At 38.7% G+C, this 14,876-nt stretch overlaps 1 protein-coding gene across 2 annotated transcripts; it reads right to left on the bottom strand.

Moving 5' to 3' along the window:
- Nucleotides 1-2,651: 2,651 nt before the first annotated feature.
- fam20a (FAM20A golgi associated secretory pathway pseudokinase) lies at nucleotides 2,652-12,783 on the bottom strand. 2 transcript variants are annotated; one of them, XM_079372771.1, is made up of 12 exons: nucleotides 12,455-12,783; nucleotides 11,523-12,169; nucleotides 9,865-10,058; nucleotides 9,267-9,317; nucleotides 8,040-8,118; nucleotides 7,039-7,131; nucleotides 5,165-5,280; nucleotides 4,492-4,672; nucleotides 4,192-4,301; nucleotides 3,991-4,072; nucleotides 3,842-3,901; nucleotides 2,652-3,335 (listed from the first exon to the last, which is right to left on the bottom strand). In XM_079372771.1, the coding sequence occupies exons 2-12, from the start codon at nucleotides 11,891-11,893 to the stop codon at nucleotides 3,062-3,064; spliced, it is 1,611 nt and encodes a 536-aa protein (XP_079228897.1). In that variant the 5' UTR covers nucleotides 11,894-12,169; nucleotides 12,455-12,783; the 3' UTR covers nucleotides 2,652-3,061. The 2 variants fall into 2 exon arrangements, with proteins under 2 accessions (XP_079228897.1, XP_079228898.1); XM_079372772.1 differs by having other exon boundaries at nucleotides 11,523-12,172.
- Nucleotides 12,784-14,876: the final 2,093 nt, after the last annotated feature.

Here is a 14,876-nt window from a genome sequence, read left to right on the forward strand (position 1 = left end):
ATGTCCTATGGTGTGATCAAGAATTTCAGTAATAACCTATTAATCATATCTTAATCATTGCAGCCTTTTTCTGTGAGTTTCTCAGTTAACCTGTCAATCGCAGACATACATATACTAATCTGTAGTTCTGTAGTTAAGTAACTGCCTTAAACTTAATTTTCAACCAGCATGTGTCAAACTTAAGAAAAAAACTGAACCCTTAACCCAACACAAAAATGAGTGTATGAATAACAACCAATGAGACCATTATGGGCTCTGCATAATACTTCAGAAACATGTCATCAGGTCTTTTAAAATGTTTTTTAATATGGAGTTACTCAGTAAACAAACAGAGGAAAGATATGTTTGCCTTTAACTAAAATATAGACTATAGGCCTATACAAATGACCACTTATTTTATAGACTTTTTAATTGATAAATGATAGGCAAAAAATTGCAATTCAAGTAGGTTAACCCTGCTGCTATTTTAAGGTTTGGTTGAAAGATATTATAACATAATAATGACCTAATAACACAATAGTTTGAATAGCAACAGGGCCACGTGGGGAAAAAAGGAGTTTAAAGAATAAAATCTATAAGTAGGCTATGTTCGTTTTTATCTTAGGTGCCAGTTAAAATTACTTTTACTCGACAGCACTTTGGGTCTTTTCAATTCAATAAACGGTTTATTTGTCAGGTAGAAAGTAAAGAATTGTTTTTCAAAGAGGATTTTTACCTTAGTAATGAGCAGATAAACGACCCCAGACCAGGCCAGTTTTGACAGTGTGCATCATCAGTTTTGGCAATGTTCCCAATCAGCCAACAGAGCCCTTAAGTTTTTATTTGTCGTGTTCACGTCTTTGAGTCTTTAAAAAAAATACCAATTTTCATCACGTAATGGATATGTACATTGAAAAAGACAAGAACGTCCCTGGAATATATTTAGGCTCCTACTTGAGAACAATAATGAGTTTTAGAAGAGACTAATGGCCATGAAGACAGTGTATTGTATGATGTGACCGCCAGGGGGCGACATATTGTTTCTTAAGATGTGGAAAAGCCTAATGAAACCTGGTTTCGTTCAGGCCCGAAAACCAATATGATTTTAGTATAAAATAAAAAAATATGATCCAGGACTACATTAATAAGATAAACACAATGAAACTTCTCAGAAAACAGTTTAGAATAATAGGATCACTATTTATATATTTTAAACATATGAGTCTATAGCCTATATTGTTTGTGTGTGTGTGTGTGTGTGTGTGTGTGTGTGTGTGTGTGTGTGTGTGTGTGTGTGTGTGTCGTAAAATGTAAACAGTTTTAATAGTTTAATAAAAAAAAAAAACCCACACCATTTGTTTTGAATTAAGAGATAAGCTTTGGAGAACTTGTTGAACTAGATTTTAAACCACAGTAAAGAGCATTTTAATATCTGGAAAATTACAGAGTGACTCACTTCTGGAGCCGGCCCTAGTGGCCATTTGAGACTTTTCGGTATTTGTCATTTCTGTGTAGCCTTCATTTTTCAGCAGCATTTAGCTAAATCGTCTAGCTCCTCTCTAGTATCTAATGACGGTGTCTGCTGTGTTGATTACACACAACAGACTGTTGTTCCTGACAGCATGATCACTTTGTTGGTCTTGACCACATTGGAGAGTCATTGGCCTGCTTTTTTAAGTCCTTTGTCCATCATAGGCCTAAATCCTGCAAACATAAATGCTTAACATTTCCCTTTTCAGTATAACATGCATTCTCTGGTTAATTACAGACTTTATCTTTTCATTTTTCCTTCTTGGAGGGGTTTAATGACCTTTAACAACTTAGCAATTTTTTCCATGAAGTGACATCTTGAAATAATGCTCAAATTTCATCATGAAAAGTTGTACTTGGCTCTGTGAAGCACCAATATGATTTATGCTCTAGCTTTAGCTATTGGGATTTTGAGAGTTCGGCATGTTCTTTCACTTCCTTCTCTGGTTATTCTCGTTTCCAGGCTTGAGTCAAGATAAACTGTATGGTGGAAAGCATTCACCTGCAGGTGAAATCACACTGTGTGATCTTATCAGCCCCCTTGTCGGTGTGAACCGGCGTATGTCTGACCTTATTTGGCAAAACTTACAAATTCCCAAACATCCCCCTATAAAAATACTTGTGTTTTTTTGTATTATGTTACATGGAGACTTCAATGGAGACAAATCAGATTAGTTTGATAAGAGGAGCAAAGAAAGTAAGTCAAGGCTGAGACATGCTAACAGAGGTAATACATCCACAAGTTGTTAAAAAGAACTTTGTCTTTGTCTAGAAGTATTTATGTACATTCAAACTGTGAATCGTTTTCTGTCCGAGCCTGCTTTAGTTAAAGTTATGTGGTAAAGCTGTTTAAACACTCAGATGAGACAGATGGATTACAAGTCTGGAAAACCGGGTGGAGTAAACTAAATGACTGTTTAATAGGTAGCACTTTTCTCTCTCTCTCTCTCTCTCTCTCTCTCTCTCTCTCTCTCTCTCTCTCTCTCTCTCTCCTTCTCCCTCTCTCTCTCTCTCCTTCTCCCTCTCTCTCTCTCTCACACACACACCATCCTGTTTCTTGAAGGTGACAAAATCTTTTCAAACCGATACCATTGCATTAAAACCATTTTAACTTTTTAAATTAAGTACAAGTGAACACAACAATTGTCTAAAACATTTATTAAATAAACAAGTGATCCAGTGCTTCACAGCTCCATCTAATGAATATGTTTCAATTTCTCAAGAGATGTCTCCTGATATAACAGGTGAACATGTAAAGATTGAGGCCAGTCACAAAATGCCCCCTTAGGGATTTTATGACTATGAGAGAAACATAAGGAAATAAAACTATACCCCCCTCTAGGAAAGGAATTCTAGGATATGAATTCAAAGCCTGAAATCGTTGACGTTCTGAACATTCGCAAAGAGATTCCGTCCATCTCTGCAGGCACCTCTGAACATTTCACAGGGTTTTCCATTTATGGCCTTGTTCTGTAAATCGAAACCATATGAGCTTCATCCTGAAGTCTTCAGAAATCAGCTACGAGCAGGAGCAGCGATTTTTCCTCCTCTGTTACCTGATGACCTCTCTCATTTCTGTGGCACTCTGAGGCCTTGTTGTTGATTTCACAAAGTCTCTGGTTATGACCTCGTCCTCACCCAGCCGCCGGATGCAGCGTTGCACCACCCGGAGAACCTTCTTTAACCTGCGGTCCAAAGCTAAGAGGTGAGGCCCCGTCAGGATAGGTTTTAAGGGGTCGCCCTCCAGGGACTCCCTCATCACATCGCTCAGCCTGTAGTCCGGTTGGGTCAGGAGCTGGAGTCGCATTAGAGTGGAGTATTTTATTCTGATGGGAGAGGAAGAGAGGCTCATTTTCCTTTCATATGTTCCTTTTTTTTTTTAAAGGATGGTGGCCCTGAAGATCATATTTCAGCATTTCACAAAGGACATCAATGTCTAATCAAAAATAAAATAATAAAATACAATTCCTTTTACGAAACAATACATTTCATAAAACAAAATCATTTTACATATCACATCTGAAAATTAACAACGTATTAGAGAAACATGTTAAAGAATTTCCAACAACACAACCTTTTTAACAAGCACAAATCATGAAACACACCACTCTTAACAAACAACATTTCATGAAACACACTGCCTTTGACACTCAAAAAAAAGTCATGACCTAACAAAACACAACAATTCACAAAACACTTTTTTAAAAAACTGAAATGCTTTAGGTGTGATCATTGTCTTTTGTTTTCTGATTCCTTCAGGGCCACCCTTCAAAGGCTGAAAACCCTTCATCATATAAATACACGTGTAAAGACTTGATCATTTTACACTCACGTGCAACACTGAGATAGAGGAGCCAGGATGGAAATTTCATCTTGAGAGTGTTTTCCAAACCTGAACACAAAATATGAGAAGGAAATGAAACTACAGAGTACACGTTTACTGTAAATTGGATGGGTTCTCTGTGACCTCTTTTGTCTCACCCTCTGGCATTGTCCAAGTGGAGGAGGAATCCATTGTCCCCAAATTTGGTAAAAATCTCGTAATGGTGCCTGTCCATGTTACCTGTAATACACCGTATCCACAAAGACATTTTCAAAAATGTTCTAATCATTATTTCAGACAATGACAGTTCTGATGCGTGTGTGGGTTGGAGCTGCTGTCAGCTGAGTGGTGTAACGTACCTATGAGGAAGTCAAAGATGGACATGTCTATGATGTTGAGGAGCCTGTTGCCTGAGTTATATGGATACGTTTGCTTAATGGTGTCACAGTAGAAGGGATTCACCTCCCACCTTTAAGAAAAGACATAAATGACAAGAAAAAGTTCTTTATCCAGGAGTTGTTTTGATGTTCTAGCAATAAGAGTTATCTTTTGACAGTGTGTGAGTATTATATTACAATGTTATTCTGTTAAGCAGCACAAAAAATGCTTTACAAAAAAGACTATTATATTGGCTCAGCGTTTAAATATGGAGGTCTTACTCCTCTTGTCCGCTGAAGGTGTACGAGTGCATCCAGGGGTTGGGGATGGAGATGCGGGGGGCGATGCTGAGTCCGGGCAGGTAGGCAGACAGGGAGCCCTCCAGCAGGTCCGGGCCTCCACACACAGCATACTCCGTCTTGCACACATACAGGCACTTGGCGAAGAAACAGGTGTTGTTTGCTTTCGGAAAAGAGGGACAAATAATTGTATAAAAAAAATGATGCCTTGAGTTCACATTCCTTTGGCCTCTTCCTCAAAACTAATGGAGTGTTGCAGGTATTCAAATATATAGTACAACAGAAATTTAAAATTTTAATTGGAGACCATAGGGGGGGAACATTTATGATTTGTATTTTAGACCAAAGACTTGTGATAGCAAACCAGCTTTAATTGTGTTTTATGCTTCTTTTTTTTTAATACAGCTTGATTCTAACCAGCATGTGCTTTATTTAACTTTATCTGCCTGTCAGTGACACGTTAAGTTTGCGAGTCAAAAAACAATAGCTTAGTTTGGCATACAGGAAGCAAAGGAGGTCGAAAAGTAAAATCTAGTCTTGTAGTTACCGCAATTTATCATCTGAAGGAAGCACGATGCTATATCCTATCATGTTTAACATGGTGAATTTCACACCTGTAAGCTATTCCTCTAAAGGAGCCCATTAGTTTTATTACCAGGTGAGGTGAAGAAAACCCCTCTCAGGTCTTCGTTGTGGGTGACTTGGAGCACTTCTCCTGTGACATTCACCAGCCTGCCAGACACAGGAGGGACCCTCCTGAAGTCCAGAACCCTAAAAAAACAGTTATAAATTAATCTCTGTAAGTTAATTCACTTTCTTACATTAATTAGGTGCAAATGTAGAAGAAATCCGAGGAAGTAAATGTTATCCTTATCTCTGTCTCTTTAGCTTATTAAACAGGAGCAAATAGTTTTGACTGATTCTCATCATAAGATATTGTCAATCTAAATTCAGTTTAATAGCATGCTGTTTCAAATACACTATCTCGAGCTTATGTCTCCCCGAGGGACACATTTCAGGCATGACTCACAAAACAGCAATCAAACAGCAATCAGCTTGTAAGGCTGAATGGCGGTTTCTCCAATCCTCTGCATTCCCCAACTACTGATTACTGGCGATGATAATGAGAGCTTCTGGGAGCCACCACAGACACAACAGAGGCAGACAACACACTGCCACAGATAAAGAACACACCACCATGAATTAAAAATAGGAGACAGCAGAGCAACATCTAGTTTTGCTGTTTGTGTTGAGTGACAGAAACAGTTTGCATTCTGATCAAATTCTCACTTGTTGAAGGTCCAATATATGCAGAGCAGAATTTCAGTCAAATAACTGTTGAATCAAGTGATTGTTTGAGCTGTTGACATTGCCCTCCTGTTGTTTAGTGCTGTGAAATGATGATGTATCGTGTGCGGCTTGTTAATGATACAGTCTAGCTGAAATGACTGTGTTTCATAGTGACTCACCTCACTTTAGCTTATGTGTGATTTGAAAAAGATGTGTGTGTTCCTGTAATTGTCAGAGGTCTGTGGTTTGTGCTGATCAGCGAGTGTCGAAATCATGGACTGGGTAACATGTTGCAATCTATGTGTGGGCTGGCTGGTTTATGTTGTCAGAGGGTGAGTTAGTTTTGAGTTATAGCTATTTGCAAGGGACGACTAAAGACTTTCTGAATAAGCATTGCTCCAATTGGATTTTTTTTTAATTGTTAATTTTTATGTCGGTCACTGCCACTGGCTAAGTGAAGCTTTTTACATCACAGATACTTGACCTACCTGTGTTTACATATTTCGCAGATGTATTACATTAACATTACTTTTTATTGTTCAGAAAGACTACAGGACACACTCCGCAAAGAGATAAGACCATTTTGTCCACAATCTCCAAAGTTCACACAAACTGAACGTTTCTTATCGTAACTTTATGAGTTAGTATACCTTACAAATCTATGACCATACAAAAAAGAATTATATAACTATAAAGAGAGTTGATTTACATGCTATTGACCTTTTGTGTGTGTGCTTAGATTGAGCAATTTAAGATTCATGCATCGGAATACTTACAATTTCATCCAATGATCCATCTTGTTTACCTAAAAACAACCCCTAGAGCCATGAAACTAATACTGTGTTGTTGTTGTTGTTGTTTTTCTTTTTTCTTTTTTTAAAAAATTCTTTTTATGATAACTTAAAAAAAATTGGAAAGCACGATTTGCCTGTTCTGCACATCAGAGGAGGAGACTGTAGTTTGACAGAGGGGGTTGGGTTCTTAGGAGGCAGGACATGTCGTCAAAAATCCACCAGGCTATCTTCAGGTAAACTTATTAAGAGGTAGAGACAAGAATTAAGTTGAACTAAATCCTTTTCTCTAATCAAATGAGCCTTGAGATAGCCTGGTGACTTTCCTCCTTTAAGTGTTGTTTGTCATTTTCAAGAGTACTTGGCTTTAATACTCAAAGTAAAGCTGAGATAAATGAAGAATCAGTGAAACAGCTGTTGAAAATAGTTACATGACATGTGCACCCACTTGTCCAGGTGGAAGGCAGCAATCTCTGCATTGTGCCTCTGGAGATCAACAAAGAAGAAGAAATTCTCTGGCGTTTCTTCATCCCTCTGCTGCCTGTCACAAACACATACACACGCACGCACGCACACACACACACACACACACACCCACACACACACACACACACACACACACACACACACACACACACACACACACACACACACAGTTAAGACAAACAAAGTGATCACAATGTCAGGAACAATAGTCTGTGGTGTGTAATCAACACAGGAGTATCAGCTGTGTTGTCATCTAAACATATACTAGAGAGAAACTAGAGGATTTAGCTAATTGGGGAGGTAAAATAAAGTTGGCACATACTGCAATTCTTCAATTATTTTAGATATATCAAAATACTCTTCTTTAAAGTTGAGCTTATCAGGTTTAAAGTCTAGTTTAACTTATATTATGACTTGATGCTAGACGGACAGTTGATTGCTAGCTTAAAAATAACACATTGTCAATGTATTGCTTTAATGAAATTGTCAGATATTAAGTTCTATTTCTCTTCTGTTTATTGCACAGTCAGACTGTTTGAGAACTCTGCTGCACAGACATTTAAGTTAGGTTAATAATGTATTCCTTTTTTTTATTTATCCCCTTATATATAACTTTATCTTTACATATATATTTTTTATATATTTCAGGCATGGCACAGCAAATGTTGTTGTACTCTTGTGCAATTACAATAAAGTTGATTCTATTCTACATTCAATTTTTCAACAAATATCTAAGCTTCAGTTAATACATGGCATAGCCTATATTACTTTGACATCATGGTAGCTACAACAATGTGTTGTATACCCTTTATCTTATACACAAAGGAAAATTATACTTACCCAAAAGTGGGTAAATTCTTGGAGATCTTACACATTTGTCATTGTCACCTTTTGGACACTGACATTAAATCCACTGATGCTGCTTGATCTAAACCATGGACATACAAAATGTGGACTCCTCACCTCATTGGTTTAAACATGGCTTTAGCAAAGTTTTGCATCTTCAGGGCCAGTTTCAGGTGATGTCCACTAGGCTTCACAACTACAGAGGAGAGACATGAGAAAGACATCAATGTCAAATTATCCTCTTTGCTTTGTTACAGGTTGGGGGTTTGAATATCAGGTTTGTGTGTCAGTATATGGTTTTCATCTTAATGCCCCAGGGTTCAGTGCATACTGAGTTATTTCCTACATCTACAGTTTCCTGTGATACAGTAATTGGAGGTTTTGGTCACACAGCTGGAGCCTTGCTCTTTTCTGTCTGGCTTTGTATTATATCACAGCATGAGTCCAGACTAACCACATCTCTCCCTACTGCACTTTGTGAAACGCCAGTGTATTAATAGTTAACAATCACATAAAACTTATAATCCTTTTTTTTCTACTGGAAATGACCAAGAAAAGGCATAAATAACCTTAGTGTATGATGAAACCTGTCACTCTTCGGTTACTGAAATAATGAGAAAGTCTTTTGAGGTTAAATTTAAACTGTCTGGGCAAAAAAAAATGCTGCTGCATTTCCTCTTGGCACTGCTCAATGTTTACGTGGTCAGTCACTTCACTGCACTATAGAGAGGCACTGAAAGGACAGGAAGCATGTGAGAGCAGTTAACAATTAAGATGTAGATTAAGTGCTCTTTTTGCACTTCAAACTGTATTTATTCACTGCAAAGGCAGTACTCGAGCCTGAACACATGCACTTATTATTAGTTATACCTAGCCAACAGGTAGCGCCATTATTTTTAAATTATCCCTCCATTTGCAGCATTTTCTGTCATGCTGTTAGAGTTAATTTAACTGGTGGAAGCGTAGGTGTTGTAGGCTGAATCCTGCAAATGCTGGCTTCCCTCTGAGCGTAAAAACATCAAATATTGAATTAAGAGCTCTGCCTTTGAACACCAACATTCGCCTGGTTTTATTTGCCCTAAAGCAAGCATCTTTCACAGACAAACACATCTTATATTCAGAGCCAAACGGAAACACAATCACAAAGGCAGCAGTATGTTTGTGTTTGTTGGTACTGAAGCGCACGGCGGAAAACAGAAAAACAAAGGGGATAGTCAGAGATCAAACAATCATGCTGATACAAGCTTAAGATGTAGACACACAGTGTAAGCTACAAGAGAAAGAGCATCAACACCTGAACAGATAGACAGGCTTCATTTTACCCCGTGCAGAACATAAACCTACCTTGGGTGCAGTCACATGCTCCTTTCAAGGCCTTCTCATCCTGAGTGTAATCTGTTAGAGATCGGAAATTATTGATAGTGCAGTATGGATCACATTTATTAAAGGTGGCCATAACAGTTACATCCTCACTAGGCCCTCCAATAGACTGAAATCTGCTGTTTTAAGCCTTTATAGTACAAAAGGATGCAGCTGAAGGGCACAAAACAATGAGAGGGCATGGTTATTAAGTAAGTTGGAAATTATTTATATCTGCACTTTACTTGAGTATGTATGTTTCAGAAAAATGTCATCATACCATATACAGTAATTTCTAAAAAATTTAGGCTTAGAGAAATAGCTGATATGTCATTAAATCTATCTATCTATCTATCTATCTATCTATCTATCTATCTATCTATCTATCTATCTATCTATCTATCTATCTATCTATCTATCTATCTATCTATCTATCTATCTATCTATCTATCTATCTATCTATCTATCTACAGTATCTATCTGTCTGTCTGTCTGTCTGTCTGTCTGTCTGTCTGTCTGTCTGTCTGTCTGTCTGTCTGTCTGTCTGTCTGTCTGTCTGTCTGTCTGTCCGTCCATCCATCACCTGCACTGATGACAGTCATGCTGTTCATCTCCTTGAGGAGTTTTGGGATGGCGGGATCATCTCGCGAGTAAAGCGCGTAGCGGTTGATTCCCAGGTGAAACTTCACCCAGCTGGCATTGGGATCATATGTTACCTCATGTTCGATCAAAGTGATGTTGGACATGGCAGCTGCCTCGCTGTAAATCTTCATATGTCTGAAAAGGAGGAAGCAAAAAGGACATTTCTAAATCAAATCTTTGTAATATCCCTTTTTTTGAATGCACTACTTTTTTGTGCTCCAGAGATCTCGTGAACATCAAACTGAGAAAGACCGGAGCACCTACGATGGTTTGGGTGTACTTGGATTTTTAAGCTTTTAAAAAATATCTGCTCTTTTGTAGAGCCTGTATTATGTTTTGTACGGACTACTTGGAGTACTTGGTGCCAGAAATCCATGGCAAAGTGTGTTCGACAGCAGCAGGTCAAACAAGAATATGTTGTAAAAGAAACTACAAGGAGACGTTTAAAAACAATTTTAGGCAAGCTCATTTTATATTCACATTTCGCTTTGTAGTCAAATTTAAATTCAAGTTTCAAACTTTCAGTTATCTAATAGTCTCTTTTGGTTTTTAAAGAAATTGTAAGACATCTTTAAATATCTGCAATCTCCTCTCGTCTCCTCTGTGCTATAATTGAAGACCATGGAAGAATAATCAGAGACCAAAACAAATAAGTCTGTGGTTAGAGAGTAGCACCACATCGCCTGAGCTGACCACACTGAGTAGGACAGTCATCTTCCAACCTAAACAAACTCAAACCTGGGCTGGATAGAGTGGCAAGAGAAAGGATAAAAATAAGAGTTTGTTCAGGGGTCAAAAGCTCAATCATAGATAGAAATGACTACACAAAGAATCGAGTCACAAAGTACACAGCAAAGAAAGCTGGAGAATGTGTAACAGGTGCAGAATATATTTTGGAAGGACACAAGAAAAGGTTTATAACACAGTTACTTGTTTCCTGGTTCTGCATGCTATTAAAATGGTTTCACTATTCATTTTAGCAGCCTCAGAAATGTTATCGTCTAGGTGTTTGGATGCTGTTTCAACATTTTGCAACCATGTGGGTCATCCATTGCATTTGTGTGCAACCCTCATATTTAATCCCAATTTCCACAATATGAGACCAACATGTATATCTCCCTGGTGGGGATTCATAGATTGCCTCACAAGCCAAGACAGCTACAGCTCCACAGATTAACATGGGTTTAAGCAGCTTTAAATCCCTCATTACCTTAAAGAGAGTGCTCCAGATGTGAGCTCTCAGGGAGGATATATATTTGTGAGGGTTTTTCTGCCACAATCCCATTCGTTGTTTGGACTCAATTGACAGTATTGTCTCACCACATACTGTCAGTGTGGGAGTGTAATTCGGTTATCATGAGCTAATCCACAAGTGTGTTTGTATGCATGGATGTGTGCTTGTCTGTAATGTCAGTGACCCTGCCCTTTGACCACAGACAAGTCACCACGTGCTGTCACAGTAAGAGATTTACTCTTTCACAATAAAAGTTGAGCAACACAAGACAGTCATGCAGTTGCAAAATCAACTCAATTGTGGACACATTTAGCTTAATCAGAATGGGAGCTGTAAGATTTTGAAGAATTACACTTTAACCTTACCTTTCCCAGCGTGACACCTTCCTCCTGTAGTACTCCATCAGCTGATCCGTCAGCAGCAGCCTCTCCTCCGGCCCAAGCGCCGGAGTTTCAATGTTGTACAGAGGGTGAGAAAACAGCCTCTCCAATTTTGATTGTCCATCATCTGGTCTGGTTTCTGTACCATCCAGTGGTGGCCCAGAGGTCCAGTTTGAGAGCTGAGGGGTGGCCAGACCCCCATGCATTGGGAGGGTAAAGTTGTTGGGACCACATGAGCAAAAGTGTCCTGATTTTAGCCCCACGCTCCGCAGCTTTGGCAGCAGGATGAAGTAGAGGTCAGCAGAGAAGATGGCAGTGAGGGTTGCGGCTAAGAAGAGACGGTCTCTCCTCATCATTAAAAAAAAAGAAAAAGGGGAACAATATAGAAAGATGGTCCTGGCTACGTCCTGGATGCTATGGCATCATTTGTTGCCTTCACACTCAAGCAGACAGAAGGAAGACGTCAGAGGTTGCTCCAAATCCCTTTCTTTCTCTCCTCTATCTGTCTGATCCTTCCAGCCTCACTTTTTCTTCTCCTCCTCCTCCTCCTTCCTTGGCAGCAAAAGAGCAGCGCGGAGAGCGAGCATGTGTTTGCAACAGTAACTGACAGTTTGGCTGCTTCCAGAGACCTGCTGCTGGAGAGAGAGAGTTTGAGTGAGAGAGAGTGAGAGATAGATCAGGAGAGAGAGTGCACACACTGGGTGTGTGTATGCAGGTATGTAAACAGATATCAAATGACAGGTTAGTAGATTGAGAGTGAAGGCAAATACGGGGATAGAAAACCCTCTCACACATGCTCTGGGAGGAGTGTTATGCTGCTTTTTTCTACTTTCAGGCAGACATGTTTTGTGTACAAGTGTTTGTGTGTGTGTGTGTGTGTGTGTGTGTGTGTGTGTGTGTGTGTGTGTGTGACTTACCTTGACATTGCTTTTCTTCCAAGAATACGCAAAGACGGGAGTGCCTTCCCTCTGTCATCCTTCAGCCTCCTCCTCACTCACTTTCACCCCGCCTTCATCTTATCAAACCTCCTCCAAATCCTTTGCGCCCCATCATCCCTTCTTCAACATTTTACCCTCTTTGCTATTTATCTATGTTCCTTTCTTTTCCTCATCCCTCTCTATCTTTGCCTCTTTAGCCACAGAGCTTCGGTCTGTTTAGCTCCAGGCAAAAAATTCCCAGCTGCACTCTCCTTCCTGCTGCAGTTTCCCACACATGACTCCTCTCACTTTCTCCCTGTCTTGCTGATCTGCAGAGAAATGCATGTTTTTCAAAAAAGGCTGTACTGAGGGGGAAAAAAAAACACTCTTGCACAACTTCACATGAGGAGAAACAACACCTCCCCTCGTTTACAGGCCACCATTTTTTCCCTCTTCCCCCTCTGATTCCAGTGAAAACACACAGTGTTTAAATGTAGCTCTAAAACGCCTAAAGCAGCTTAATTCTGGAGCAAATGAAGATCTCGCAGGGCATTTCCCAGCTTGCATCTGTGTTGTTGTTTCTGTGGTATTTTGGAACATCTGTCGTCTGTTTGGGAGTGTGTTTGTGTGCGTGGAAGTCTGGTAAATTTACGCATCAATGTCTGGGAGTTGTTCTCCAGAGCATTTTAACCTCACTGAAGAGAAAACAGGTTGAAAAATAAAAAGCCAAGAAGAATCAAACTGCCATTTAGAAAGATTTAATATATCTATCAAAACAATGTGTAAAAATAGACGCAGATATGAGTTGAAGACCACAACTTTAGAAACAAAATAAGATGTTTTAATTGCTTTGATTAAATTTTGTGCAGTGAAAATGTCTGCACAAGTCATATACATGCACTTTTTTGTCTTTAATCTGTAAACCTGTATTTGGAAGCAAACTGCACATTTTTAAGTAAACCCTGGTTATAACAAAGACAGATGTAGCCCATGAAATAGCAATTAAGATATTATTTCACTGCACAGAAATATTAGCAATATTATAAAAGATTAGCTTTTATGCGGAAAAGGAGATTGCATACTTCATTTGGAAGAGAATATATATTTTTACAACACATTATTTTGTTGGATATCAATTTTTCTTTTTCGTCAAAGAGATGTGTTAAAACCGTTAAAAGAGCAAAAGTGCATTCTTCATGTTTGTCTCAGCTGTGTCTGTTTGTATTTGTCCTTGAGACACATGAAAAAAAGACTCCGTGCTTGCTTCCTCCCCTACTAAAACATGCAGACCAGTGCCTAAAATAACCCCTTTTTAGGGATGAGCGGGCATGCACATGCAAAGAGGGTGTAAAATCCAGTTTTGAGATACGGCAAGAAAAAATAGGCCATTGAATATTGTGCCACCAATTTGTACAATTCGGCAGACGTGTGGTAAGTGTTATGAGAAAAATGGGTGCCATGGCTATGATGTTGGTCTTCATGCTTTTTGGGTACCATGAAAATTCAAATATCAGGAAACATTTTTTTTGTCTGTTTGCCTTTTTTTTTTTTTTTTTTTTTTCTAGTGTTCGGTTTTCTGCAAGTGGGTCCAGTTCCCTTCTTTTCCACCTCCCTGACATGATATTTTTATATAACTATAGGAAGGATAGAGAATAAGTCAACTTGAGTCTTTTAACAGTTACTTGCATTAATTTTAGTAGCACAGCTACAGTGCATAAGAGAAAGTTAAAACACAACCAGACTCCAAAAAGTAGAATACCACACCCTGTCAATCACAACCTGTGATTTTGAAGTGTTGCACAAACAAGTGAAATATTGGATAAGAGTTGTTGGTTGCTAGTTTTTTTAATCTTGTGATAGATTTTTTCTGTTACCCACTTTTTACTTGGTGTAGTTCAATGTTTCTAGAGGCCCTTTATATTTTTCTAACCATTCTGAGTGCCTGGACTTGGATTGTTTATACCTTTGTTTTTCTGTCTGAAGTTTTCCTCCACTTTTTTTGAAGTCTTCCTTTCAATGACATGGTCCTATTCGTCTTTATCAAAGTTTTTATTTGTGTCTGTTAGTTTATCTACACCATGATCTATGCTTATAGGAGCACAAGAGCTAAGCCAACCAAGTGATCCGTTATCTTTTTTAGCCTACAAACTTGGGTTGTAGCTATTTTCTCATCCATCATATACTTTAATACAAAAGGGAGAGTATAAGGAATATGAAAGGAGAAAGAAGGACAAGTGTCAGAAAAAAAGTGAAAACAATGAACAATGAACAACACAATCTGTCTTAAAGAGAATAGTGCTCGCACCGTTGAAATCACAGGTTTTTAAAAAGACATATTTGCTCTGCAGTTTCAAGCTGACTTCATAAAATAAGATGAAGGCACAAAAACTGCATTCATGTCTGTATCTTTATATCTGATTGG

Source organism: Symphodus melops, assembly GCF_947650265.1.
Source record: "Symphodus melops genome assembly, chromosome: 21".
Taxonomy (NCBI): domain Eukaryota; kingdom Metazoa; phylum Chordata; class Actinopteri; order Labriformes; family Labridae; genus Symphodus; species Symphodus melops.

Bases quoted from the DNA above. Each gene is read 5' to 3' on its own strand.
- fam20a (XM_079372771.1), bottom strand. From the start codon at position 11,893: ATGATGAGGAGAGACCGTCTCTTCTTAGCCGCAACCCTCACTGCCATC. The intron at 10,059-11,522 runs GTAAGGTTAAAG...CCTCCTTTTCAG, and splicing joins AAGGTGTCACGCTGGGAAAG to ACATATGAAGATTTACAGCG. The intron at 9,318-9,864 runs GTGATGGATGGA...GATCTCTAACAG, and splicing joins CATGACTGTCATCAGTGCAG to ATTACACTCAGGATGAGAAG.